This window comes from Ambystoma mexicanum, chromosome 3p, assembly GCF_040938575.1.
Source record: "Ambystoma mexicanum isolate Mex_15411 chromosome 3p, UKY_AmexF1_1, whole genome shotgun sequence".
In the NCBI taxonomy this organism is placed as follows: Eukaryota; Metazoa; Chordata; class Amphibia; order Caudata; family Ambystomatidae; genus Ambystoma; species Ambystoma mexicanum.
In genome coordinates this window covers 747,432,449-747,458,145 of record NC_090925.1, presented here as the reverse complement: position 1 = coordinate 747,458,145, position 25,697 = coordinate 747,432,449, and the positions used below count along the sequence as shown (strand labels likewise).

Below are 25,697 nucleotides of genomic sequence, written 5' to 3'. Positions count from 1 at the left end.
GACTCGGCGATCATCGACGCGCAGCGCCCTCTGGCGAAAAAATTTTCCGAGGCCAGCAAAGCTGAAGGATTTATATCTAAGATAAGGAATACGTCGGAGGACACAATCCCTTCGAAGGACACATTTTTCAATTTGATGATCTTTTTCAAAAAGTGCTCCGGTCCCGTCCCACAGGACAGAATGTCCCAAAAGTATGGAGGAAAGGGGACAGGACGTTGGAGTGAATCTGAAGGTGATGATCTACACTTCTCAATCTTGAGATTTACAATCTTGGCAATGTTTAGTATAGTAGGGCACGTTTTATTTTTTTACTGAGTCAAGCAAAGCGATTACGTGTGCTACTGTTTTGGGCTCACCAAGAGTATCCTATATGAAGCCTCATCTTCTTGCCCACTCTGTATTCATATGCCGAATCACACTAGTGCTATGTATGTGCACTTGACAATGTCGCCACCAGTTGCCATTGTCTGAGCTGGGGAGTCCATGTCAATTGTCAGGATTTGTCATCACGCTGACGATCTTCGTGTACGTCTTACTCTAGTGGTAGAATTGTTCTTCCTCAATTCAAATGGTTGGGAAAAGTCTACTCTTGTCAGCTTGCAAGGAGAAATATCTAAATATTTATAGGTGCGCTGTGTTGCATTCTTTCATAAAAAGGAATACATTTAAAATTACCTGCTGTATGGCCTGTTTCAGGCTGGCAGCTGTGACATCGGTCCACCTTATAAACTCTCCTCATATATAAAACCTGGGTATTTTTCAACTTTGAGACTCGGTGAGCTACCCAGGTAACAAGCTGGAATGTATATTTAAAGATTGTGGTAAAAGAGGTGACTGATGTCTTCTTCGCTGTAGACTTCAAATAATTCTGAGGTGCAGACTTGTTGCAGACGTTATAAGGCTGGGTTGACTGCACAAGGCCATGACTGGATTTCAGTGTGTGTTGTGTGGCACTCGAAATGTCAGCCTTGGACAGCGTGGTCTTGGCATTCTGACCCTTGCTGACAGTCTCAATGCAGCTTGCTTTAAGTGGCTTCAGAACTTTATCAGGTAGCTATTGGGCAACCCTTTTGGTTGGCGTTGATGGTGTGTGGGCTATTTGTACTCCCACCAGCCTCTTCTACACCATGGGAAGACTCCAAAGCCAACAAGTTGGGTGTCTTTTTGGAGTCTGGGAGGTTGCTGGCTGGAACCTTTTTTAGCTTCTTTTATTTTCGGAACCATCTGCATGGTTTCGTGATTGGACTCAACTTCTTAAGGGCCCACCTTGGAGAAGCTGGTGATTAAATTCCGAAGATGTGAAGGCTCTCTTATGGGACAATAAAGATGAAGAAGGCCAACAACGCGGTGCTTCATTACCTTTGTTTTTGAGGGGAAGAAACCCTTGTGAATCCTTGAGCCAGCTAAGTAGGTCATGAATAACATGACATCATCAAGACTGCTAAAAGGTGGCCAACCTTTGTGAAGAATCAAATGGCATAAGTGAAGGCATTTGTCTTTGTACTGCTTTCAAGTGGGCTTTTCCCATGCTGCAGACATGACAGCCAGGTTTACACCATAGAGTCTTTAGCTGGCACACGTGAACTTTTCAGTAATCAAGCTTTCAACTGCAGTTATGGAGGGGTGTAGAATGCACTATTTATGCTAAGTAAGGATACCCTGACCCGGAAAGAGTTCAAGGAACCAGTCACTGAGAGCTGGAGGAGATCAGAATACTAGATCTGAATGCCAGATAGGAACCATTAAGATCATATAATAGTTTGCCATAAGGCACACTTTACAGCACAAACTTCCGATGAGCCACAATAATAAAACGTTAGAGGAAAGGCAAATGGAGCCTTATTTAGACCAATTTAAGGGAGATTCACCAAAAGGGTTGAGGCTGTGGCATGGATGGGATGCATATTAGGGACACAGCTTTCTGGTGTGTGGCAAATAGGTCCATTGAGGAAAGACCCAGGCTGGAAAATTTGCCAGGGTACTGAGGGCTTGATGGCTCATTTGTGGGAGCATGATGAAGGCTGCTCAGAGCATCTGCTGGGACACGGCTATTTTCCCCCAGAAGCATCAGTTGATGCTGAAGTGCCCAAACCTACATCTGTTGTTCTAGTTTCCAGAAAGGAAGGGACAGAGTACCCCTCTCCCTCTGCTTGTTTAAGTAGAGCATAGCAGTTACACGGTCTGTGATCACCTCACCGACTTAGTTCTGAAGCTGGGGAAGAAAAAGCTCCTATGGCAGCAGATGGCTTTTAGCTCTAAAAAGGTATTGTGATGGCGCATGGCTTGGGGATCCCAAAGGCTAATCTTCTCAAAGACAATCTTCAGATTCAGGCAATGGCCTCACAAAGAAATTCCAAAGAATCCATTGTGACAGAGATCTGGTAAACATGTAGATGAAAAGGAGCACCTTTTAGAAGATGTTGCTCATGAGACCACCACTTAAGGGACTAGACTAAAACGAGTGAATGTAGGTCGCCTTGAACAGGGCCTTCATAGTCTGATCCCAGTTTTTTGTCAGAAGCCACTGTAAAAGCAGCATCTTTATTTTGGTCAGAGGAAGGTCATGGGTGCATGAGGCCTAACATGGGCATGGTTTGAAAAATGTAGGACAGCCTCTTTAACGGATACTGTCCTGTTCAGTGGCAGTACATCCTTTCCGTTTAGACAGTTGATAACTTCTCTGACTAAGTGAATCTTCTCGGTTGAGCAAAGCTATGACTCTGAGCTGTGTTAGGACAGAATTCCGTTTTGGGGACATGTTTGTCTCTTTCTAGGGACCCCAAAACCATTTGATTCCCCCCTTATTTTATGATCTCTGAACACTTTCGAAGTTTGCCACTGCAACCTTTTTCAGTATATGTTCACAATTTAGCTCATGAGACAGGGTAAGAACCACCCTCCCCCATCACTGTTGGTTTTAGGGAGTAGGCTGGGGGCAGCCGTAATCTAGTTTTGGCTTCACCAGAGATAGAAGGTGATTTACAGCATTAGTAGCTCAATGTACCTTTCTTGGTATGCAATGCGGTACTAGTGCGTTTTTTAAGCCCTGCGCTCTCTACCATTTTGTTCAGGGAAACCACAAGGCAAGCCTAAAATGGCTTTTGTGTGCACCTGGGCTAACTCCAAGCTCATTCCCTTGCCCTAGGTCAGCTATTATGCATCCAGAGGGAGTGTACCATAAAGTATGGCGTTCTTTAGGCCAACTTAATTGGCTGGCTGCCAAAGCCTTTGTTAGGATCCCTGGTGTGTGATTAGAGGGCTGGCTTACGCCATGCCAGGAGTCTATATGCTTATCTAGGGCAACACTGCCATCAGATCTGCTGGATTTTATTTTAGAAGGGTGCAGGTGGTATTAACTGCTGGGATGATTTAAGTACCAAAAAGCAGCAGCTGATTTTTTTTTAGATCAAGTTTGGCAATCGTGGCTAGACTTGCATCTCTCTACCGAAGCTCTGGATTTCATTTTTGGCTGCTGGAAGTCCTTCCTGGGCTGTCCTCTTATTCCCCCTGGTCCTCCTTGTGTGCTAGACTGGGCCTTCTGTGCTTGGACCGTCTTTGGACCATTTTACCACCTTGATTGTCCGCCTGGCTGTAGGAAGCTGTCAAGCGCCCAGAACTATGTTGGGATCCCCAACACCATGTCTCCCCTGTTCACTTGGGTCACCTCCAGCATTGTTTCCTTTCTGTGATAGTTTTATGCTGGTTGGATGCCCCCCCTTTGTCCATCATGCCACTGGAATCTGCTTGGTTGAGTTCCTTTGCCTTTCTTGAGCCATCCTCGCTATTGCTTTCCCTTCTGGCTGATAAGTACTACTCCTGTTAAGGCCGTTTCTTCTTTTTTGCTACCTAGGTTGCCATTGGTCTGGGCAGAAGCACTACATAACAATCATGCAAACCGCATTAGCATTCTATGATTTATTCCCGAAAGATTTTTTCAGGAACTATGACTGAGTGCTTACCTCTGGGTTGGTGGGCTTCTCATGCTGCTTACCATCAGGGTGCCCACGGTCTAAGTTCTCTGCAGGGGTCCTTCAAATGAATTTTTATGTAGACATCCATTGGCCAGAATCCTGCTATGCTGCATTTCTTCCTGGGGCTGCTGGGCCTCGTACCTGTCACTGGAGTACTTCACACCTACACACCTGTGGGGTAGAACTGGTACTTTCCCTACATTTGCCCCTAACTGCAGCCATGCCCATTTACTTTGACACGTTTAATCCTATGGGTAACATTTGAACTTACCCTGGAACTATCCCAAAGGGACATTTTAGGTACGTATTTGCTGCTGGACATTATTCCTGCATCCCCTCGCTTGGTCCTAGGAGTGAATTATAGGTCAAAATCTTGCCTTTTAGCTTGTGCCGCTGATTTTTAACGTCTTACATTATACATATAGTAATACCCAGTGTTACTGAATTTTTTGTTTCTAGGAGTGTAATGAGTTAGTATTGTACCTACGTGTATTCTGTGTTTTGGTGGCCTCTGAATATCTTTCTCACCTTTCTCCCCTTCTGGGTCCTACATTTACTGAATGATGCACATTTATATTCTTGCTAATGGTATGTATTGGGGGTGAAGGGTTGCATTGACAGTTCTGGCATTTGGGGTTCTATTAATGATTTCATTAGAGTGTGATTTATGGTCTATGGTTCCCCTTGTCGTCCCACTCCCTTGTATGACTATATGTAGTGGATTTACATGCTAATTTAAAAGAGTGGGTAGAGTCATAATTGACAATTCCTGTTTTTGTTAAATACTCTGTTACTATTAGAGTAAGTATTTTACCCAATAATCTTGGTGTAATAAAGTGTATATTGTAAGTATACCTGTATGAGTGTTTACTTTGGTTAACACAGTGGGCTAATTGTACTTCCCTACCAGCCCTCCTGAAGTTAGGTCTGAGAGCTCTCCACTACCTTAAAGAGGTCTGGTCTTGCATTTTAGTTTCAAACACCTGAAAACCTTTAGGTAACATGGTTCCACAGCCCTCACCAGTGGATTGTGTAAGACTCTCTAACAGGTTTATGAAAAGTCCCAGGCCCAGTAGGGTGTTGCACACACTGTGCAGACTTTAAGCCTGTTTTAAAGGACCTCATCTTCTTTGAAACTAGACAATATCGCACGTAAAAGCTCTGCACCTCCTTATGTTTGTAGCATGGAGCTCAAGAAGTCTCCTCTTCAGTTCCAGAAATAATCCCGAACAATTCTGAAGTTTTGGAGGGGAGGACATTGGGACTAGTGGCACAGCCATTGACATAATCCCTGCTTCTGGATGCAGAGGACCCAAGCAATTGGACCACTGAAGGTAATGGGAGAAAACCTTGTTGCCTTCAGGGGACCAATGCTCCTCAATTGAAAGAGTAGCCAACATTCCTGCAGCTGACCCAAACAGCATCTGGGGCAGCAGGAGGTTGCAGATTTTGATTTAGGTGGTAATCTGCACCCAGATACAAATTTGAACTGAGGGCATTTTACTCCTTTCTTTGAAGTTGCAAGTAGAAAAGTAATTCCCAATCAGAGTATTTTTTGTACAAGTAAAACAATATTTTAATTCGATAACACCCTATTTTGAACCTAGTAATGTATGCAATGATCAGAACATATCTATGGAGCTGTGCCAGTGTACGCAGGTTGTGTTTGTGGTTTCCTTTTTTTGTTGGAATTAATACTTTTTTTCCATGTTTCCATGTTCTGAGTATTGGGGGTCGAGTTGGCAGATACACCACTTCGCTTTTGGGCTGTCTGCACCTGCTGGAGCTTCGGAAAAGTAGGATTTTTGTCTCTGCCTAGTTTCGAAATACTTCACAAGCTTGGGAGGGCAGTTACAAAGTCTTGACTGGGGGATTAGAAAGCAAACAGATTTTGCAGTCACTACAATGGTTTTGTACTTCTAGAAGGCACTGTCCACTTTAGGAACAAAGAGAATCTAGACATCAAACAGAAGGTGTCAGACCTTGATAGACATGCTGAGCCACGAAGTCCATCAGTGGCCCAGCAACAGCATGTAGGGGCGGCTTGGGCTTGCAACGGGTTCAGGAAGTGAAGTAAACATGCCAATACGCCCCATGATCCAATGGGACTGCCCAGATTCTAATCACCCACAGTGTAAGGTTCCCGTTATCACAGAACTTAAAGCTGCACTTCTCACATTATAGGGAAAGGTCTATCAGAAACATTGGTCCCCTACCTTTGCTTGGAAGTGGTGTATGCCTTTTTCATGAGGGCTGTGTGCTGCGCTGTGACGTGGGGCTTGGAGCAGGATCGTCGTAATATTCTTATTCAAAGAAAGTTTCCTCAACCATATCCATATCTGCTCTCTGTCGTTTATTCCAAGTGGGAGCAGACGATCTGTCTGGCCAAATTTATAAGTGGACCAGAACAGAATCCTGGGCAGACATAGGATCACCAATTGCCCTCCCGGAACAGGTATAAGCCTAGTCGGGCTGAAGTATCAGAGGAGGTCAACGACCCTACTTGAGTTGCAAAGAAGTGCTGAAAAACTGTCAGAGAGCACGATCTGAAGCACTATTTGTCACCCTCTGCACACATTCACCAGCTGTGGCCTTAGACTCTGAAACTAGATTTGTGTCCCATCAGTCAAGGTGAGGAGCCCAACAGAATATGCTCAGGTACCTGAGCGTTATACAAGTTTGTTCATGATCCATGTTTAAACACACATAGCCTGGGTACTCAGATGTTTTTTTAGACCAGCGGGTTCGGGGGGTTGATCAGTGGAAAAAAATCAACTTTGCAGGAGACAAGCTTTGTTGACAGAAGTGTGAGAAACAGTACCCAAGTACCTAACAGCGGCCCGAAGGAGCAGCCAAGTACTGTAATATAGATCCTCAAGGTCCGAGGAAACAGATGGTTCAGGAAACTGAGAATAGGAGCTACTCAGTGCTGGAAGCACGCCTGCTTTTTTTTTGCATATACATTAATGAAATAATGAAATAATACCCATTAGACCAGTGCATGGATCCGCCAAAGTTGGGCCTGGATAGAATTCCGGCCCTTTTCTTTGGCAGACGATGCACTTCCATTGGCCCAGGCCCCAAAGGGACTTAGGAAGACTTTAGTTTCTTTTGGTAGAAAGTGAAAAAGCCTGGACCTGGAGATCAACAGCAGTAAGACCAATGCTATAGTCTTCCGACTCACATATTGCAAGGCTCAATACATGGATCTGAAAGTAGAGGGTATTAATCTGGAGAATGTAGCATCCGATGACGATCTGGTCCCCCCACCTTATAAAGGCCTGTACCATTCTAGACCGCAATAAGGAGGCTGTGAGAAGGTTTGCACAAAGGCATGGGTATGGGTGAGTTTCACCAGGAATCAGGTTGTATAACCTGCAGGCCAAAACCTCTTCATTATATGGGGCAGATCGTTGGGGGTTTTCTAACAAAAACGAACTTCCCACTATAGAAAACACTTTTTCTGAAAAAGCTACTCCTACTTCTTACAAACACCCCCAAAGCCTTTCTCTAAATGGAGACAGATAGATGGCCCATAACCAAAGAAATAAAACTCAAGCCCATGTTATATTGGGCTTGGATATGGGGCATACCCAGACTAGCAAGATAAAGGGAAGCCTTAAAACATGTCATGTCCCTGGAGGGAGGAAGATCACTCCCATGGTTTAATCATGTCAAGAGGTGTCCGAATGATATGGTTTAAGTAGGTATTGGGAAAGCCCACATGATATTTTCTCAGAACCAAAGGCTATCATTAGGGAGGCAGCCATGGCCCAAGATGGCACAAGATGGAGACTGCCTGCCTCCAGCTTTCTATGGGGACTCAATATCTTGAAATTAAACAGGGTTTTGGCAATAAAGAATATTTGGACATAGTCCCACCATTAGCACAAGCACTTTATTTAAAACTCGGGTTTAACATCCTGTGCGCGACGAAGTTCACACGTACCTGGAAAGACAGTGGAAACAGCATATGCCCCACATGCAAACCAGTAGAGGAATCAACAACACACATGCGTTTCCTACAAGGATCTGAGATCAGATACTTGAAACGGCTGTTATATAGGTTAGACCAGGCCCCGGACATGCGTAAATGATCGCATAACTAGTTGAAAGGGGCGGCATGCTGTTGAACTGCCATGGGGGGTATTATTTGGAAAATGAGCTTGTTATAGCATGAATCTTGTTGATGTATTGTACAGTAGTTATTTATAAAATTGTTCTCATAGAACATTACCTTTAGCATCAATTTTACATAATGGCTGCATGATTTTTATGCTTTATAACTAGTTAAAATATTGTTGAGGGATGGTTTTATCAATTTTATTATTTTTGCTAATGTTATTTTGGTTTACAATGAATTGATTGATTTATCTGGTGCTGTAAAGTTTGCTGCCCAATGATTGCATATCGCATAAAGAAGAATTCCCTCAACTCAGTTTTTCACATAACTATGCTCAAGCATTCATTATTTCCAATCTCATGATGCATAGAAACAGAAAGTTGGGTAGAAGCCTCTGGTAAGATCGAAGAAGCCTTAAACCCTTCTTAAACTTTAAGCTGAGCTTGTCCTACCCCAGAAGACTCACTTCTTTCAATGAATGAGGAAGTGATATGAATAACTGTACTCGTTGCAGAAAGCAAACAGACCCAATGTATGGGAAAACAGCATGGTGGCATCTGTCAAGGTGATACAAGAGTGTATGAAACGGTATACTTGTACATGTCAAGGCTCGTCAGGATTTGCAGGGAAAGATGAGAGGGTGGAATCAAACAAGCTCTGGGCTAGATACCCTTAGAACAGGTCTCAAAGACAAAGGAACTAGTGAAGAGGAACCACTTAGGAGCAGTACTCTGTAGTGAAAGGAGAAGCAAAGCATCCTTTCAAAAGTGGGCATGCAGCCCTTGGTCTCATGTTGGTGACCACGATTATGCATGCCTGAGAATGAGATGCTCGAGTGAGGTTTGAAAGTTGATCTGGCGCATGCATGGTTGCCATCTTGGAATACACTGCGCCGAATCAAGCCAGCCGCACTGTGGGAAGAGACCCATAGAACACGGGCATCCACAAACTGGTAAGTGGAGCATAGATGTTCACCAGCCAGCCAGCTCCTCTCCCCCCAACCGTGCAGAGAAGGCGCTAGAGATGGACTTCATTCATCCACTGCTGAAGGCCAACACCAAAGCCGAACAAAAGGAGTCAGGAACAAGTCATGTGACTGCCGCGGCACTAGGTCTCCTGATGGCCATGTGATGAACCAGGGCTGAGCCCTGACATCAAAGTTCTAACGAAGAAGAAAATAAGCATGTCTATATGCACACATTTCTCTGTAATTTTTGTATTCCAGTGTTTTGGTGATCTTTTATCTGTTGTTCTTAAAAATTGCAAGGATTGAAAAGATGTTCGGAAACTGTCGTTTTTTTAAATGTACAAACATAAGAACCCCTCTACTGAGAAAGAACATGGATCAACTAACCTGTTCTGTTGGATGTACTCCACTCAGGAGGGCCTATAATCAAGTTGTAACTCACTGTACCTTTTACAGACGATAAATAACAATTTGCATCAGTTTGATCTCACCTACAAGGGCAGTCCAGCACCAAAATGCTAGGCAACGCTCTGAACAAGATTACCATTAGCAAACTCAGACACATTTTAGCCTTGTTGGGCATCATCAGAGCTTCTTTTAGCACAGAGAGCAAAGCAAGAGGTTTCACCCTCTGGATTGCACTTGGTGACTTAGGGCGAACCCCCCGACTTTTACAAAAATGTGGGGGACCCCCTTCTGAGAATGAAATTGGTTCAAATAACCTGTTCTATGGGATTCAATTTATATATGATGGAAGTGGTCTAGGAAATAACAGTATTGTATCCTTTATTTATTAAAGAAAGGTATTGTCAAACCAGTCTAGATTTCTGAACTATATTAGAGTCAGAGGTGTAGAGTCATTTCAGGCCTCTGATGACTAAGTTACCAGCACATGCCTGGTATTTGAAAAGATTTGCAGAAGAAAGCCATGACCAGACTTCTGGACATACTCGAATTCTTCCACCCTGGAGTGACAGTTAGTACAGGTACTGCCTTGGGCTAGGGCGTAGCAACCAATCACCAGTGAAACGTGTGGAAATAAGTCACTGATGTAGTGAAAAAAATCGGTTTACACATTTTTTGAATGCTCACTACAAAGTCCTTGAAAGCAAGTGGAAGTCTACTGTCAAAGGCCGCCACATAATCGGAAAAAATCCCCTTCTGGATGGCCTAAACCCAATGGGGTACATTTAGCCAATGATGCTATGGTTCGAGGCACCTGAGACACACTGTCTGGGACGTCATCAGAAAACTGCAGGGGACAGACATGGCTTAGTTTACTGAGGAACTGTAAAGGCATACACGAACAAAACAATATTGAAGACAACAGTGGAGACAAGGCAAAGAAAATGAAAAAAGGGGCTTAAATACAAACTCCCAAGAATAATGTACATCCAGATATGGCTAAAGTAGACAATCTCAGAAAGAAGAGTTATCAGTGCAAGCTGAAAAGATGGACAGGCAGTCCATGCATAAGGAGACCTGCACATGAGAAGCAACTCCTGCGCGTTGGTTACCCATTTTCGTCCACTTTTCTTACTTTTTAAAAGCTTTATTCGGTTTTAAAACCTTTGGCACAATTCATTGTAATAAAATCACATACAATGTAAACTCCATGATTATATACACTAAAAATAAATTCCAATTCAGCAACTGAGATAAAAACATCTTGCACATTTGTTTTTATCTTTACAGACTAAAATCATCCCATTTTGAGGAGAGCAAAACTCGCAGCCTCAATACAAACGCAATTCATTCAGTTGAAACATTACCATGAACCGCATCCTTAAAAACCAGTCCGATGTACGTACCTTGCAGAAGCAAACAACTTTTCGCTCAGCTGTACCCACCACAAAACTGCATAATTACATGTGTATTATGTAACCTAAAATTGAATCAGTAAGGCTTTTAAATATAAACGCCGAGATCTAAAGAAACCGGGCAAATTAACACATAGCGCGTCAAAGTGTCATTTGCCAATCTGCAAAGAGGACACAAACCAGACCTCAAAGATGACCAAGAACGGGTATACCATGCTGTATGCAAAATACCTATTCTTAATCAAATATAGAGTGAACATTTATAGGGTGTGTGGATTTGATCTAAGATATTCTTACAATTTCCCATCGCAATACAGGGTAAACACTCTGGGTCATTCTTAAAAAGGGACCTTTTAGTCTGCAACGTTTCCATAGATTTGCTTTCTACCTTGGCTTTAAGGTCTATTTTTGATGATCTTTTACGCCTAAACTGGTTCTCCCTAAGGGATTTAGTATTTAACGAACAATTGCTTCACATGAACCGCCCAACCACAACTTTTTTTTAACACCCACCAGTAGTAAACAGGTCCTTAAAGCATCTCAATATATTCTCAAATTTAGAGAGGACCAGAGTCTAACCTATTATAATACAGGTTTAAGGGCAATCTGATCGGCTATGGGTCGAATCTGAAGGTCCATTAAAACCGATGTGGGGGCATTTTTAGGTAATAAAAGTAGCTTCTTCAAAAGAATATGCTCAATGGTAGATAATGATGGTGTATTAACAAAACCCCAGATCTCCGACCCATACAATGCCGCTGGCAGAGCTGGCTTCTCGTACAATTCCAGAGCCGGCGAAATTGCCCCACTACCATGACTAGTGAAGAAGGAATAATACCCCTACTATATTTCCCAAATTAATCTGCACTTTGAGAAGTTGTTCCGACCAACCACCCGATTCGTGGAATCTAGTCCCCAATTAATCCAAATATTTCACTTGTTCCAGCTTCATATCATCAACCACTATTCTCAGGAACAAGACTTTGCAAAAGAAGGTTTAAAAACCATAACTTAACTTTTATTAACATTGAGTTCCAACCCAAGCGCCTTGCCCCTTTTGCGTAAAAATATCAAGGGCTATTTCCAGCCCCTTTGGAGATGTTCCAAGAATCACTGCATCATCGGCATAAAAGAGGTGGCCATCTCTTTGATGTAATTCTAAGGGCGTCCAAGGCTCCCCCCTCCAATGCATCCACTATACCCTGGATGTAAAAAGAAAAAAGGAGTGGTGCCAGGCCGCACCCTTCGCGAACCCCCTTTAACACAGCAAAGGGTTTGGATTGTTCCCCTCCTAAACCATAATGGATTGATGCTTGTGTCTGTGAGTACAATAGTCTGATGGATACCACGAATGGTGCTGGTACATTCAGTTCTCTTAAAACCTGCCACATGGTTTCTCTTGAGACTGTATCGAAGGCTGTCATTAAGTCTAGAAAAACTGCATACTGTGTTGTTTTAATCAGTGTAGTGTATTTTTGTATAATAAGAACAGAAAGCAATGGTCCAACAGGGCCTCCACCAGCATGGAACCCAGCTTGAGCATCAACGATTACCCTAAAGTCTGCCCAATTTTGTAATTTTGTCAAGATGACTTTTCCAAATGTCTTCCCAACACTAACACTGATATTGGACAGGAATTTTTGGGGCGATATTTCCTTCCTTTCTAGTAGATTGCCACTATTGTTGCATCCCTCCAGGTCTTTGGGACCACCCCAGAATGAATAACCGCATTGAAGACCCCACTCGAAATGGGGGCCCATACCACGGTTTCGTCTCTATAGAAGTCCAGTGGTTTCAAATCAGGACCTGCTGCCTTTCCTAATTTTTGAGTAGCTAATAAAGCTTCTACCTTATATGTTAAGATTTGCCATACCTCCACAGCAGATCGTGTGTCCAAATCCCTGCCATATACACTCCATAATGAAACTTCGGATATTGCACATGATCTAGAAAAATGGCCCCCAGAAATCTGCTGAGATGCAGTATTGTAGCGTCTGCTCACCGTCCCGCTCTTTCGAAGTAACCAATCTTCAAAGGCAAATGGTATCCCCCTGATCTAAAGCTAAATGTAATGTTTCCCCAACAAGATTTTACGTATTCACTTTTTTCTTTTTTAATAAAACCTTGTGCCTCACTCTGTGCAGTCGGAGGTCACTTATCAGGGCTCAAGTCAGATCTTATACACAAAAACATGTCCCTCTTTGCCCTACTACATTCCTCGTCGTTCCATGGGTTGACCATCAAAGCCCTCCTCCTTTTTAGATTGGCAGTTGAATAAGTCAGAAACAGGGTTAATTTCCAACCCAAAATCTCAAATTTAGCAATCACTTTACTATACATTAAGCTGTTATTACAGATATTTGCCAAGTTCTCCATAATTTCTGCATATGCTTCTGTTTTTAATTCCCCTTCTACCCAATTGGCCCATTTAATAGTTTTCCTAGCATGGCCCTCAAAGGCAATAGTTTGGTTTACCCTCAAGCCATGATGAAGAAATGCTATATTAATTTTACTAAATAATTTAAAAGAGTGGGTTATGGTTGCTTCTCATTTCTACCAACAACCTCAAGTTTAACAATTCTTGACCAGATATAACCAGTGATAAAAATGTAATCAATACAGGAAGACTAATTACAGCCCTTGAATGTCATTTTTGCTGGCTAATCACCTGCTAATCTACCGTTACATGCTCTCAAGTTTAAGTTTGCGATGATACAGGCTGATTCTATTGCCTTTTTGTGAACTGTTTTGGGGCGGGGCCGGGGGGGGGGGAATGGCCAGCAATGTAAGGATATACCTGCCAATATCTTCGTCATCCTAAAGTTATTTAGTAGCTTCCAGAGGTTCTACCTGTAAATTCATGATGGGATATATATGGCATTTATAACACACCTATACACAAGTGTTCAAGGTGCGACAAGACAAGGGGGGGAACAGAGGGAGGGCAAAAACAACGATCTTACTAAGTCTTGTGACATTTAGATCACGCAAATGCAAGGGAAGGGTGTGGGGAGAAGTGCCGGGGGGTGAGGGGAATGGAGAAGTGCGAGACAAAAGGAAAGAGTGCTGCCAACTGGTGGCAAGTGCGGGTGCTTGGAAGTGCCGCCAACGGGTGGCTAATAAGTGAGAGAAGGGGCTGTAGGATTACAGATACAGACCGCAAGTGCATGTGGTGTCAAGAGGCAGTACGGGTTGCAACTGGACAGTCAGGGACCTGGGCATGAATTCAGAGGGTGGCCAGGGCGTGAATCAGCAGGGGAGAGGAAGAGAGAGGGCAGAAGCAAAGAGGAAGGTCTTGAGGTGCTTCCGGAACCAGAGATGGTTCTGCTCAAGTTTTAGAGAGGCAGGGAGGCTGTTCCAGAGGGATGCCCCAGCCGAAGAAAGAGCACTACCTCCAACTCTTTGCTTGGAGAAGCGACTGACCCTCAAAGAATTGGAGGTTGAGGAGCAGAGGGCTCGAGTAGGAAGGTATTTAGGTAGAGAGAGTTGGAGGTATTGGGGTCCCAGACCCCAGAAAGCTTTGTGAACAATAGAGAGGGTCTTGAACTTGATCCTTGCTGCCACTGGGAGCCAATGAAGAGATTTCAGCTCTGGAGAGATACGATACCTGCTTGAGGCCAAGGCTTGCAGCCCGTTTCTGGAAGAGTTGGAGGGGATGGAGAGTTGAGGCAGGTAGATTTAGAAAGAGGCTGTTGCAATAGGCCAGCCTAGAGAGGATCCGAGCTCTGGAGACAGTGAGCTTCTGTGGGAAAGTGAGGAAAGGAAGAATGCCTCTGAGGAGGTGCAGTTGGTAGTTAAGACTTCTTCGAGACGTCAGAGATGTGAGGAGTGTGCAGTCAAAGATGACCCTGAGGTTCTTAGCCTCACAGGTAGAAGCAGGAAGAGGGCCCAGGGTGGAAGGCCAGAGAGTGAGAGGAAAGGAGGGAGCTGATGATCCGATGAGGAGGATCTCCGTCTTACTGGCATTAAGGCAGAGATCATTGGCAGCACACCACTCCTGAATTGCAGACAGACAATCCGGGATGAGAGAGGGAGAAGAGGCAGATGAGGGGAGCCTGAAAGAGAGCTGGGTATCATCCACATAGCACTGAAAGTTGGAACAGAGAGCAGCTATGCGGTGGGCAAGAGGTGCCAGGTATTGGATCAACAGCCAGGGAGAAAGATTAGACCCCTGGGAACATCACAGGTAGAGAGAGATAGAAGAGGAAGGACCCAAGTTGGACCTGAGAGGGTCTATCAGGGAGAGAGGAGGTCAGCCAGGCCAGAGCCTGATCTGTGATACCCAGGTTTTAACAGAGCTGGTTGAGCAGGATGGCATGGTTGACAGTATCAAAAGCAGAAGAGAGATCAAGAAGGATAAGGACAGAATGAAGGTGAGGTTTGAGAGCAGGTGTTCAGGGATGTTCATGAGAGCAGTTTTCGTGCTTCTGTCCGCTCCGATATCAGACTGATGGTCGTGGAGTTAACCAAAAGATTCAGTGTGAAGGTTAGGCTGAGAGAATGCCAGGTTTTCCTAGAGTTTGCCCAGAAAAGGAGTAAGAGAGATTGGGCAATAGTTAGCCGGACAGGACGGATTGGCAGAGGGTTTCTTAAGGAGAGGGTCCACAAGGGAGTGCTTTAGGGGGTGGGGGGACAGGGGAAGGTTCCAGTGGTGAACGAGTAATTGCAGAAGTCGGCCAAGGCTGGAGTGACAGTGTCAATGTGGTCCTTGATGGTTTTGGATGAACAAGGAAGAACCTTTTATGAGACTTTCATAGATCAAACTTGTCTAGAAATATCGACAGGGGTGAACAAAGGAAAGGAAGAGAAGGGAGGAGGTGAGGTGGCCACAGGAAGGTAAGGAGCAGAGGAAGAGGATGGAGAGGAGGAGAGAGTGGACAGTATGTCCTGGGATTTTGTGATGAAATGAGAAGCCAAGACTGTGCAGAGGGCCTCGGAGGGAACAGGAGAGGTAGAGGCTGCAGCAGGATTGGCCAGCTCCAGATACCAAACTAAAGTGGCTTTGTGAAATGTTCAGGTCCTCCGGGTTAATCAATTCCTTCAACTTCAATAAAACTTCCAAACCTGTGGCCACACTAGGTCTGTTAGACAAATTGAACAGTGAAAACCGTTCACCAACTTTTGTAGTCACAATGTAATAGCTGAAGATCTGGGCAGTTAGTTACAATAGGGCTCACCACCCAATCCAGATTTACATCAAGCCAGATCTGGAGTTCTCCCATCAGTCTTCCCCTAGGGTTTTTAGTAGCAGGAATGAACCATATAGTTTACATAACCTTGAAGCACAATAGAATTCAGTGCCCAAGTTTCTTGAAAGAGCAATACCTGATATGTTCTAATAAAATAACACTGGGCTGGGTCTAAAATTATTCTATTTAAGACCGCTATATTCCATGAATGAATTTTGAAGGGGCAGGAGGCCAATTCATCCTTCCCATCCACTTCAGTCAATAGACCTGATCCAAATCATCATGAGTGGGCATCTCTACCAGATAAATTACTCTCCTCCCTATCCCATTGCGCTCACAGAGTTTACATGGGCTGTTTCTGCTGGTTTTACATAAAGTTGGAATCAAAGAATTGCTGCGATCAGACCACAATCCTGACACTGCTCAGTGGAAGTACACGAAGATCAATGCTTAAAATACCCTCAACGAGCTCCCATGATCTCAAATGGAGCTCTATGAAGTCAGCATTAGAATTTGGGTACAAGCCCCTAACACATTTAATAATGTAATTCCCAATAACCAACAAGCACCCCCTAGTCAACCGAAACCAATGTAAACACTTATTCTTCAGTGGATCAACATCTTCATAAGCTCCCTTGGATAAACGAGGGACATTAGTCATGTCATGTAAAAAAATTGCTTTCCTATTGTTTACAACACTGTTTACAGTTACAGGGTTTTTGACCGCAACCAAATCTTCCTCCTCGAGGAAATAGGTTAGCACCTGAGAGTGGAGGGCAGATATCTTGATGCTGGTCAGTGCTATTGCCCTGTAGTATATTTAGGTTGCTATACCAATAATTCTGCCGGGGGATATCGTGGGCAGTGGACGCAAATAGTCCCTTTAATTTCCAATGGGCTTTTGAATACCATGGCCCTTGGACTTGCTCATATGTAGACTTGACAGAACACCTGTCTGCCGACCCAACTCGCTCACCCCACACCTTCTCAATCTTTTCTTAGTGTCAGTACTCGCCACCAAATTCCCCTCTTGAGTGGTTGGTCTATATTCCTTGACAAAATTCCTATTCGTTTTCACTGAAGTGTTGAAAGCTCCATTCCAGCTAAGTTCCTTAGTAGTGCTCAAGTTTTAAACCTGGTCTTTAATAGCTGTTATTTCCGCCAGAATCTTGGTCGGCAAATTCAGAATGTTATGTTTGTCAATATAGCTACTAAGAGGGGAGGACTGGCTCTCCTGCACTTGCTATAATAGACTCTTCATTGTTAGATGACTGATTTGATGTTTGTATACCAGGCTGTACTCGCACAGAGTCACAGACTTTTATTTTTATAATTAGACCTATATTTTACTTTTTTTACCGCAGGTCTTCCTGGTTTGACATTAGTGGTGCTACTTTTCTATGCAAGTTGTTTTATTCCACGTCACAGGGTTCTTAGCTACAACTATTTGCTCAGGCCCTGTTTCAGTCGTCTCATCTTCTGTTCTGCCCTCTTCTATTGCCAGAACTGAACAACTATTTGTGAGGGGAATCGGGGGACCTCTTTTTAACTCGAATAAAGATCCCCCAGTTTTACTTACAGCCTTCTCACAAAACGCTGTCACTATCACCATCAGGTACACTGTTCTGCTATGCATTATGTTGTGCTGTGCATTAGCTCCCAATTCAACTTCCTTACAGATGCTATATATTTCCACTATACCCCACCACAGCTGCATTTTTATGAATACCAGGCCAACCAACTGGAATCATAGTTCTTCACCCCCTCCTGATCTGGTCTTAGTTCCACCTCAAATGTAATAAGGGGGTCCTGTTTCTTATTTTCTGATTTGCTTGAAAAACCGAGAATGGCTCTCCATTTACGATCTCTTTCTGTGTTTCTGTCACAATTAAAGGCAGTCAATCAAATATGGTCACTAACCTGTTCTGCTGGCAGTCTCCTGGAGCAGCAAGGGAGAATCTCCCGGAGACCCCTGTCTTCCCCAAATCTCGGGGAATTTGAATACCAGAGAGGGAGAAACAGGAGCCCCAGGGAAACCCTCTGGGGAAGAAAACCCTGGGTGGTCTTGACGAGTGTTTCTGGGTAGCGATCTCTTCTTAGGCGCAAGGTTTGTGGCAGCAGAAGCAGAGTTCTCTACAGAAGAAAGAAGAGAAGGCGAGTATGAGAGTGGATAGAGTGGGATTGTTATTCTATTGGAAGTAGTCCCCACTTACTGGTGTAACTTTTTCACTGATCTATTCTTTAGGTGGGAGATGGTGTCGGGAGAGTGGGCTCCGAAAAGACCTGGAGATTACGGATGAAGCACAAGGTAAGTGAGAGATAGAAATGAAGGGGAAAAAGACGAGTCCTGGTTCTGTAGAAAAGGTAACTCACTGTCTTGAGAAAGAAGGCTGGCCCAAGAGGGATTCTGCACGGGAAGGCGAAACCTGAACGGGAAGAGAATGCTGAGACCGGAAGTTCGGGAAAGGGGTTCTTGCAGGAAGGACGGGAGGTGCTGGAATACTGACTGGGATGAAAGTAGAAAAGAAATTAAGGTAATATCGATGGATATAATTTGGAATCTTTCAGAAAAGCAAATAGCGAACTTACGAAGCGTCGTACTGAGCAGAAGCGACGCACTGAAGGGAAGGTTTCTGGTCTTTTAGAGCAGTCACGTGATCGTTCGATCGCGTGAGTGAAAGACGTGCAGCAACTAGACTGTTAATCCTCCCGTGGCGGCGATTCCCCGCCATCTTGGAATTCCCACGAAGTGCGGATCTGTACAACGACCAATGCAGTCTAGACTGCCATTGTTGGAAAGGTGTAACAGTTTCATATGGACCAATTCCGCCCTCAGTGGTTTCAGGCACAACGCAATTTGAATATTTTCTTTGACATATCCAAATGGTTGCATGGAATCGCTAGGTGCATGGTTACTTCTTGAGATCTTGCTTTGGATATTGTTCTCTTAGGAGGCATTTCAATCTCTTTAATATCCGATAGCAGCCCCTTGATCTCTGAGATTAAAGGTTTTAAATCAGTGATCGGCTGAATCACCATGAGAAACTTATTCGCTCTGCCTTTCTGTGGACTGGGCAAGGAATGCGCGACCGCTTGAGAGGCCGCTTTAATCCACCTTTTCCCCCCTGCCCACACGCTGATAACAAGTCAGATACTTATGAAAAGAGCCAGTGGAATAATTACTTGACCTGTTGGTTAGTGAAAATTATTGCACAAGTTCTAGTTCTTAGTTTGTGAAAGCACAGGCAAATAAATCTGTTACTGAAGTCTCAGCAGCAAATGCAACAATCAACGCGTTACTTCTGTAAATACGCAAGTTCCACAGCCGCCAGGTCGAAAACACTTAACACCCGGTGAACTCAGAGCTCAGCACCTTTACGCCCCTCCCCCCCGCCCCCCGGGGCTCCATGCCCTGCATACACCAGGCGTTGCAGAGACCGCCCTTTCACTCAGGGTAATGGGACTTCCTCATAAACGAGCAAGCGGCTGTTAGATCAGGCAAGCAGCATGTGGGAGGACACACAACAAAGACACCAGGCGTTGCAGACAGCGCCCTTTCACACTGTGCTTTTCATAAAACTCTCCAGTCACAGTACTCTGGGTACGAAGAAACAGGAACAAGGGGCATAGGACAAAGCAGTAACAGTTGTGCTGTAAGCAGACAGAACTCACCTAAAATGTGTCCAGTCCCGACAAGCACAGCTGGACTGCAGTAGGATGGGATGCAAACTCACATAACGATGTACAATGGCAAAGCTCAGAGTAAGATTTTCCAGTCCAGAGGATGCAGATAATGCACACTGTGTGACAAAGACATGGACAAACCCAACCTGATTTTAGTAGGTTAAAACACAACTTACTTGTCTCAAAACTGCAACAACATCTGGAGGTTTTTTGGATTCAAACAGAGCTAACAAAGCTTGTGATGCCTCCTTTGAGGCAGAGAGTAGATCTTTAGTAACCTGGTTATCTTTAAAAATCCCAATGTGCCTCCTACATATACAAAAAGCAGGAACCTTCACTCAACCAAATTAAAAATGCACACCTAACCTGGATGGCAGTGAAATAACAAATCCAAAACATGTCTGGAGTTGCTTGTGTTTCTGAGCAGATAAGATCTTGTCTAGCAGTTTGGGCTATGCTGCTCCGATTGGTGGCAGTACCCGACTGATTTGCATATGGCTGGACCCCTTTTGTATTGGCGCAGACGGGCTAAAAAACAGTGGTGTTTAAGGTTGCCCAGAGCAGTGCCAGTGGTTCAGATTGATTGAAAACCTTCCACCCATCCCTTTTTGGTTATAATGAAATAAGGTTGCAATCTAGTAACTCTGTTGCTGGAATTTGGCATCTGTGGTCTTTCATAGAATTGATACATGATATTATGAGAAATGAAGACACAAGACAAGTCTCATAGCAGAGAGCATGGTTGGAATAAAGCAGCCTGTATTGCAAGGGAAAGGGCAAACATGTAGTTCACTTGATCAACATTACAATAAAGTCCGAAAAAAATAAAGCAAAGTTGCTTTTTTGTTCCTACTTGGGATGCGGTGGAAAAAGCGTCCATACATACACACTATTAAAAAAGAAACAAAATGTCAAATGTAAACATGAATTCTGGGCGCATTAAAGACAGATTCCAAGCTGCAAATGTGCTTGTTGAAGCAGCAGGGAGAGGACAGGAGGGTCACACTTGTTCCAGTGTCAGTCCGTTAAATAAAAGGCCAAGGCAAAACTGTGCTGGGACTTACAACACTCAGACATAATATAATTAGATTGAGAATTTATATATATATATATATTTATATATGTAATATGTACACAGAGGCTAGCACTGAACCTCAGGAGCTTTACGTAGCAGGGTCTGCAGAGCAGGAAAACTCACTGCAGTATGTGTTATACGATAAGGTAGACCTAACTTCACAGCTAGTCAATGTGCATGCCAGGGAGAAGGGTCCTGTGGGAGCCTTATGATAAACACATTTTTCCAGTACCAAAGTCACGGGAGCCTGGCTAGTGGTACACTGGCGTGCCTATATAATTGTAGTAGTTAACCTGGGAGTAATAAGGTGGCTAGTCTCTGGATGCCCATCTATTGGTAGCATGGGTATAAGGGATAGACTAGTCAGGCTCTGGATTCCCTTTATTAGAACGATTAATGCGTCGGGGATAACGTGGCTGGACCCTAGATTTATAGTTTCTATATGGAAGCATGTCTGGTTGGTTTGGTCCCTAGGTTCCCAGTAGCTATACGCATGCCTGAGGGGACAGACAGGAATGCTTACTTAGGAGAGACATGCTGGGTAGGTACTATGTTGCCTACCTGGGATGGGCAGTCTGACTGGGAACTGGGCTCTGTGATTAATTGTAGAATAATCGGAAAAGATAGGACCTTTAGCCTCTTAATGCTATGCATCTGTGAAATAAAACAAGGATGGGTAGGATGGAAAGGCTATAGGCTCTGTGCCTTTATAGCAGCATGCCAGGGAGGAACAAGTTGGTTGGGCCTTCTTCACACATGCAACACTATAGAACAGGGATCCCTATATCATGATTTGGTCAGCTTATTGGTATTTCTAGTTCTGAGAAAGACATGTTCCTTGCGACTGGAGACACAGGCACGTAAAGCTTCCCACTTCACTGCATTCTCTGCATGGCTAGGTATTAGAACACAGGATTACAAGACCAGGTCTCTTCCAGTTCACGGTTTGTAAACTACTGCAATTATTCCTGGATCCATCTGGTCTTCAGTTCAAAGGAGACACACAACAGGTTTTTAACAACAAACAGTAAAAGTGCAAATTAGTTCAAACTCCCTCTGTACTGGGCCGTGCCTGCCACTTATCAGTCAGTTTCATCACACACACCAAGAGGATACAAAAGGATAGTCTACCCCGGAACTGACTTGCAGGACTGTAGTGGCCAGTCCCCACCTACTGGACACCAGAGAGACTGGAAGTTCCACTGCCTGCAGCATACAGGAAGAAGCAGTCCCCACAACGAGGACTGCTAAAGGACAGTATCGTCTGGGCTCTTACTGATTAACTAAAAATGAGAGAAGATAGTCCTAGTCGAGGGGAAAAGTATGCGGTGAGCCCCACTTGCAGGAGTAGAAGAGAATCTACGTCCCAGTGGATGTAAGGTGAGGAATGGTCTGTGAAATCAGTCAACACCCTCAACGTGAAATCAGAAATGTGGAATAGAGTAGGAACCAGAAGCCTTGATCTACATGTCAGTTGACTGTTAATCTCACAGCCTCACACACAAATAAATAGCCGATCACTATTAATGCAGTTAATCTTCAGAGCCGGATTACAGAGTCACCGAGGATGCCATCAAACCATATAAGGAGTTGATGAGGCATTACTGTGAACACCAACCATAGATAAGAATTGTAAACAATGGGTCCTCCAGGCCTCAAGGGGATATTGTGCTACCCTTTAGTACCCAGTGCCCCAGAGACAAAAGGGTGCTGCCCAGGGAAACTTGCAGACTCAGAGAGGGAGAGTCAAAGATGGGAAGAGATTAGAGTGGTCAAGATCTTTGCCACCTTTCTGGGGTCAGAGAGGTGTGTCTTACACAGGCCAGGCTTGAGAAAGGTGTGCCCCACCGTGGCAGGACTTGGAAAGGCTTTCAGTGTGTGCCCAGGGACTAGTGAAGGTGTGCCCTGCTTGGCAAAGGCATACCCTAGATGTGTGGGTTTTTTGATGGCTTCTACATGCCTCTATTCCTAATTGGTGAAAGCATACCCCAAAGCAGTGAGAAGGTGAAAGTAAGCCCTGGGTAAATGGTGCTGAAATAAAGGTTGTCTTACACAGGCTAGATTGGTAAGAGCATATTCTATGTGAGAGGAGCTTGTGGGGGCAAGTCCTACACAGGCAGGCCTTTTAGAGGTGTTCAACATATGGATGGAGCTTGGTGAAGGCTTGTTCAGGAGTTGCACCAAGAGCATATATGTTCAAGGGTGATACAATGAGACTGTTTGCTCAATAGCAACAATAACAGTGCTATGATATTAATGCATCCGGGAGTGCAAAACTCCCAGAAATAACATACCGTGGTGCTATCAGTACCCATTAATCTCATCTTTTGTCAGAAGGCCTTACAGTTTGAGAAACATTAGGAAACAGCTGGTGCACAGCCGACAACCCTATATGCGGTAAGTGGGCAACACAAACGAAATCACCACTCTGTGAAAGTGTGCTTCTGCCTAGGGATATTATCCCCAGGTTCCAGCATTGCCAAGGCTCCTACCATCAGCCTCCTATTTGTGACTTCATCTCCTTAGGACTAGCACAGTTGAGGGCGCTGTGACCGGCAACCACAGATCCCAATGCACAGGTTGCTGAAATCCAGGAGTCAACTCAAAATCTCCCCTGAATACCTACTTTTCATCTCTCCGAACTGCCTCACAGACACTCAACACAGGCAACATCTGTAGAGGACTGCACGCCTACCCTAGTGACAATACAGCAAAGGAAAAGGAGGGACACGATCTCACAATGATCCTTCCTAGGTATGGGGCTTCTGAATTCAAGGTGTCTCGACAAACTCTGTCAAACATACACAGCCCCCTCGCCTGCCCCAAGACATCAACTTTTCACTTGCATACATTAAATAACATGTTGCATTCTTAAGACTTGTCCACGAATGGCCCCAGAGGGGCACTTAATGAATTACCCCGTAGGGGTACATTGCTGCAGTTATAACTCGTCCCCTTTAATCAAGGGCAGTGCGAGAGAAATGGAGCAAGGACATATGGAAAAAGGAGACAGGAGAATATTTGTTGCAATGGGATTAATGTCTCTTTTTCAATCTCACATTTAATTAAGCCAGTTGTCCAGTCCAAAGCTAGGGTAGGATGACCCACATGTTGAAGCCATGAAAAGTAGCTTGGTACAGTTGGCAGTATTGCCCTCATCTTGCACATCTCAGTTCGGCATGGCTACAAAGTGTGCAGTTTAAGATGCTGGAGTTCACCAGCGGCGTGGCACTGCAGGCCGCACGGTCCCCATGTAGAAGCCTCAGGCGCAGAGCCCTTCCCAGCTCACCACCTCTGATGCCTCAGAAGTAAGAGTCTTGCACCACTGCCGGCCCGGGGCTGCTGGTGGAGGCAGCTGTGTCTGCAGAGGTCAGTTGGGAGGCTGGTTTACCAGCTGTGTTGTGGGCTGCCACTGCCTTCTCTGAGTGAGTGGAGGCATCACCAGTGCCTTTCTCTTGAGCCCCTGGTAGGCCCTCTGCTGCATCCTTCTTGCGAATAGACAGCTTACGCTCCTTCTTCATTTTGGCCTCTTCCTTGATCCGCTTCTTCTCCTTTTCTTTGTCTAATCGCTCTCTCTCCTTGTCTAGTCTCTCCTTCTCTTTTTGCTCTTTGGCTCGTTGTTTCTCCATCTCTTTCTCTCGCTCCTTCTCCAGCCTCTCCCTTTCTTTGTCCTGTCTCTCCTTTTCTTTCTGCTCCTTTGCTCGCTGTTTCTCCAAGTCTTTTTCTTTCTTTCGGTCCTTGGCTTTCTTTGGGTCCCCAAGGGGCACAACATTGCCTGTGGGTGAGGGGAGGACTGGGTGTAGCCCTTCAGACACTACCTGTCCAGGAGGCATTGGACCTAGGGATGGCCTTTTCAGGTCGGTGTCCACTTTCTCCACTTTTCCCTTGCTCTTCTGACCTTTGGGTTTGGCAACATTGTTAGAGCTCAGATTCACATTTGCTGCTGGTGGGGCAGCTGTGGGTCCTGATGAGAGTGCCAAGTTGCCAATGGAGTGGGCTGGTGAGAAGCCTGAACCGTCCTTCTGTCCCTTGTCCCGCCATCGGTCATCTTTGGAGGCACGTCTTAAACTTGTGAGGCTTAGCAGGCTAGAGCTGGTGGTCAGTGGTGGGTTCATGCGGTGGTGTTCCTCGAAGATTGCACGTGTGCCATGGAGTCGTCGTGAGGGCTTGTACTGGAGCTCGCCTCTATTCTCACGCCACTTCTTCAACTGGGTGCTGTTTTCTCGCTCAATTAATGCCTCTGTCACTGGAAGGGAGCTCACCTGCAAGAGGAAGAGAGAAACACAGTCATTGTAACATAACACACTAGAGACATTACATTGCTTGGATTTCTGGCATTCATTTTGCTCTCTGCCACACACTTTGTAAATGGGTATGGGTTAGTGTGTCTTCTCCATCCTTATCATGGGTTTGAAAAAGTAAGCATTACTCACCACAACAAATCCTTTATTTGGAGTTTCTAAGCCCGCTCATTCATAAGATTGTAACATTCTCCTACTGTGCTGAACCAGAGCAGGGGCCCTAGCAATATCATTAATCTGAGAAGTTTAAACTGAGAAGTCGGAGAGTGAAGGCTGGACCACTTGCAGACTCCACTCCCTCCTCACCTATTCAGTTCCCCTTAGTTTAGTCCTCTTCTCTCTACCAGTCAATAAAAACTTCATCACAGCCTGGAGTCAGGCATGTCGAAAGGATGAAGGGTGGGCCATATGGCTAAGAACAGAAGTGTTATTTGTCTTCCTGCCCCTTCAACCCTATGATATGCACCATTCCTGAGCATACGTTAACAGAGGGGAACAATGTGAAATCATAGTCCACCTAAAAATAATTCATCACAGTCTGACCGAATTCAGCTCTGCCCTGACATT

General features: G+C 44.7%; 1 protein-coding gene across 1 annotated transcript in view; it reads right to left on the bottom strand.

Annotated features, from left to right (window-relative positions):
• Positions 1-20,496: 20,496 nt before the first annotated feature.
• LOC138580803 (TBC1 domain family member 10B-like) overlaps positions 20,497-25,697 on the bottom strand; it is a 977,369-nt gene continuing 972,168 nt past the window's right edge. Inside the window, exon 9 of the mRNA XM_069651650.1 lies at positions 20,497-25,091. Within this exon, the coding sequence (XP_069507751.1) occupies positions 24,132-25,091 (960 nt within the window). The 3' untranslated portion in view covers positions 20,497-24,131. The remainder of the gene's footprint in view (positions 25,092-25,697) is intronic.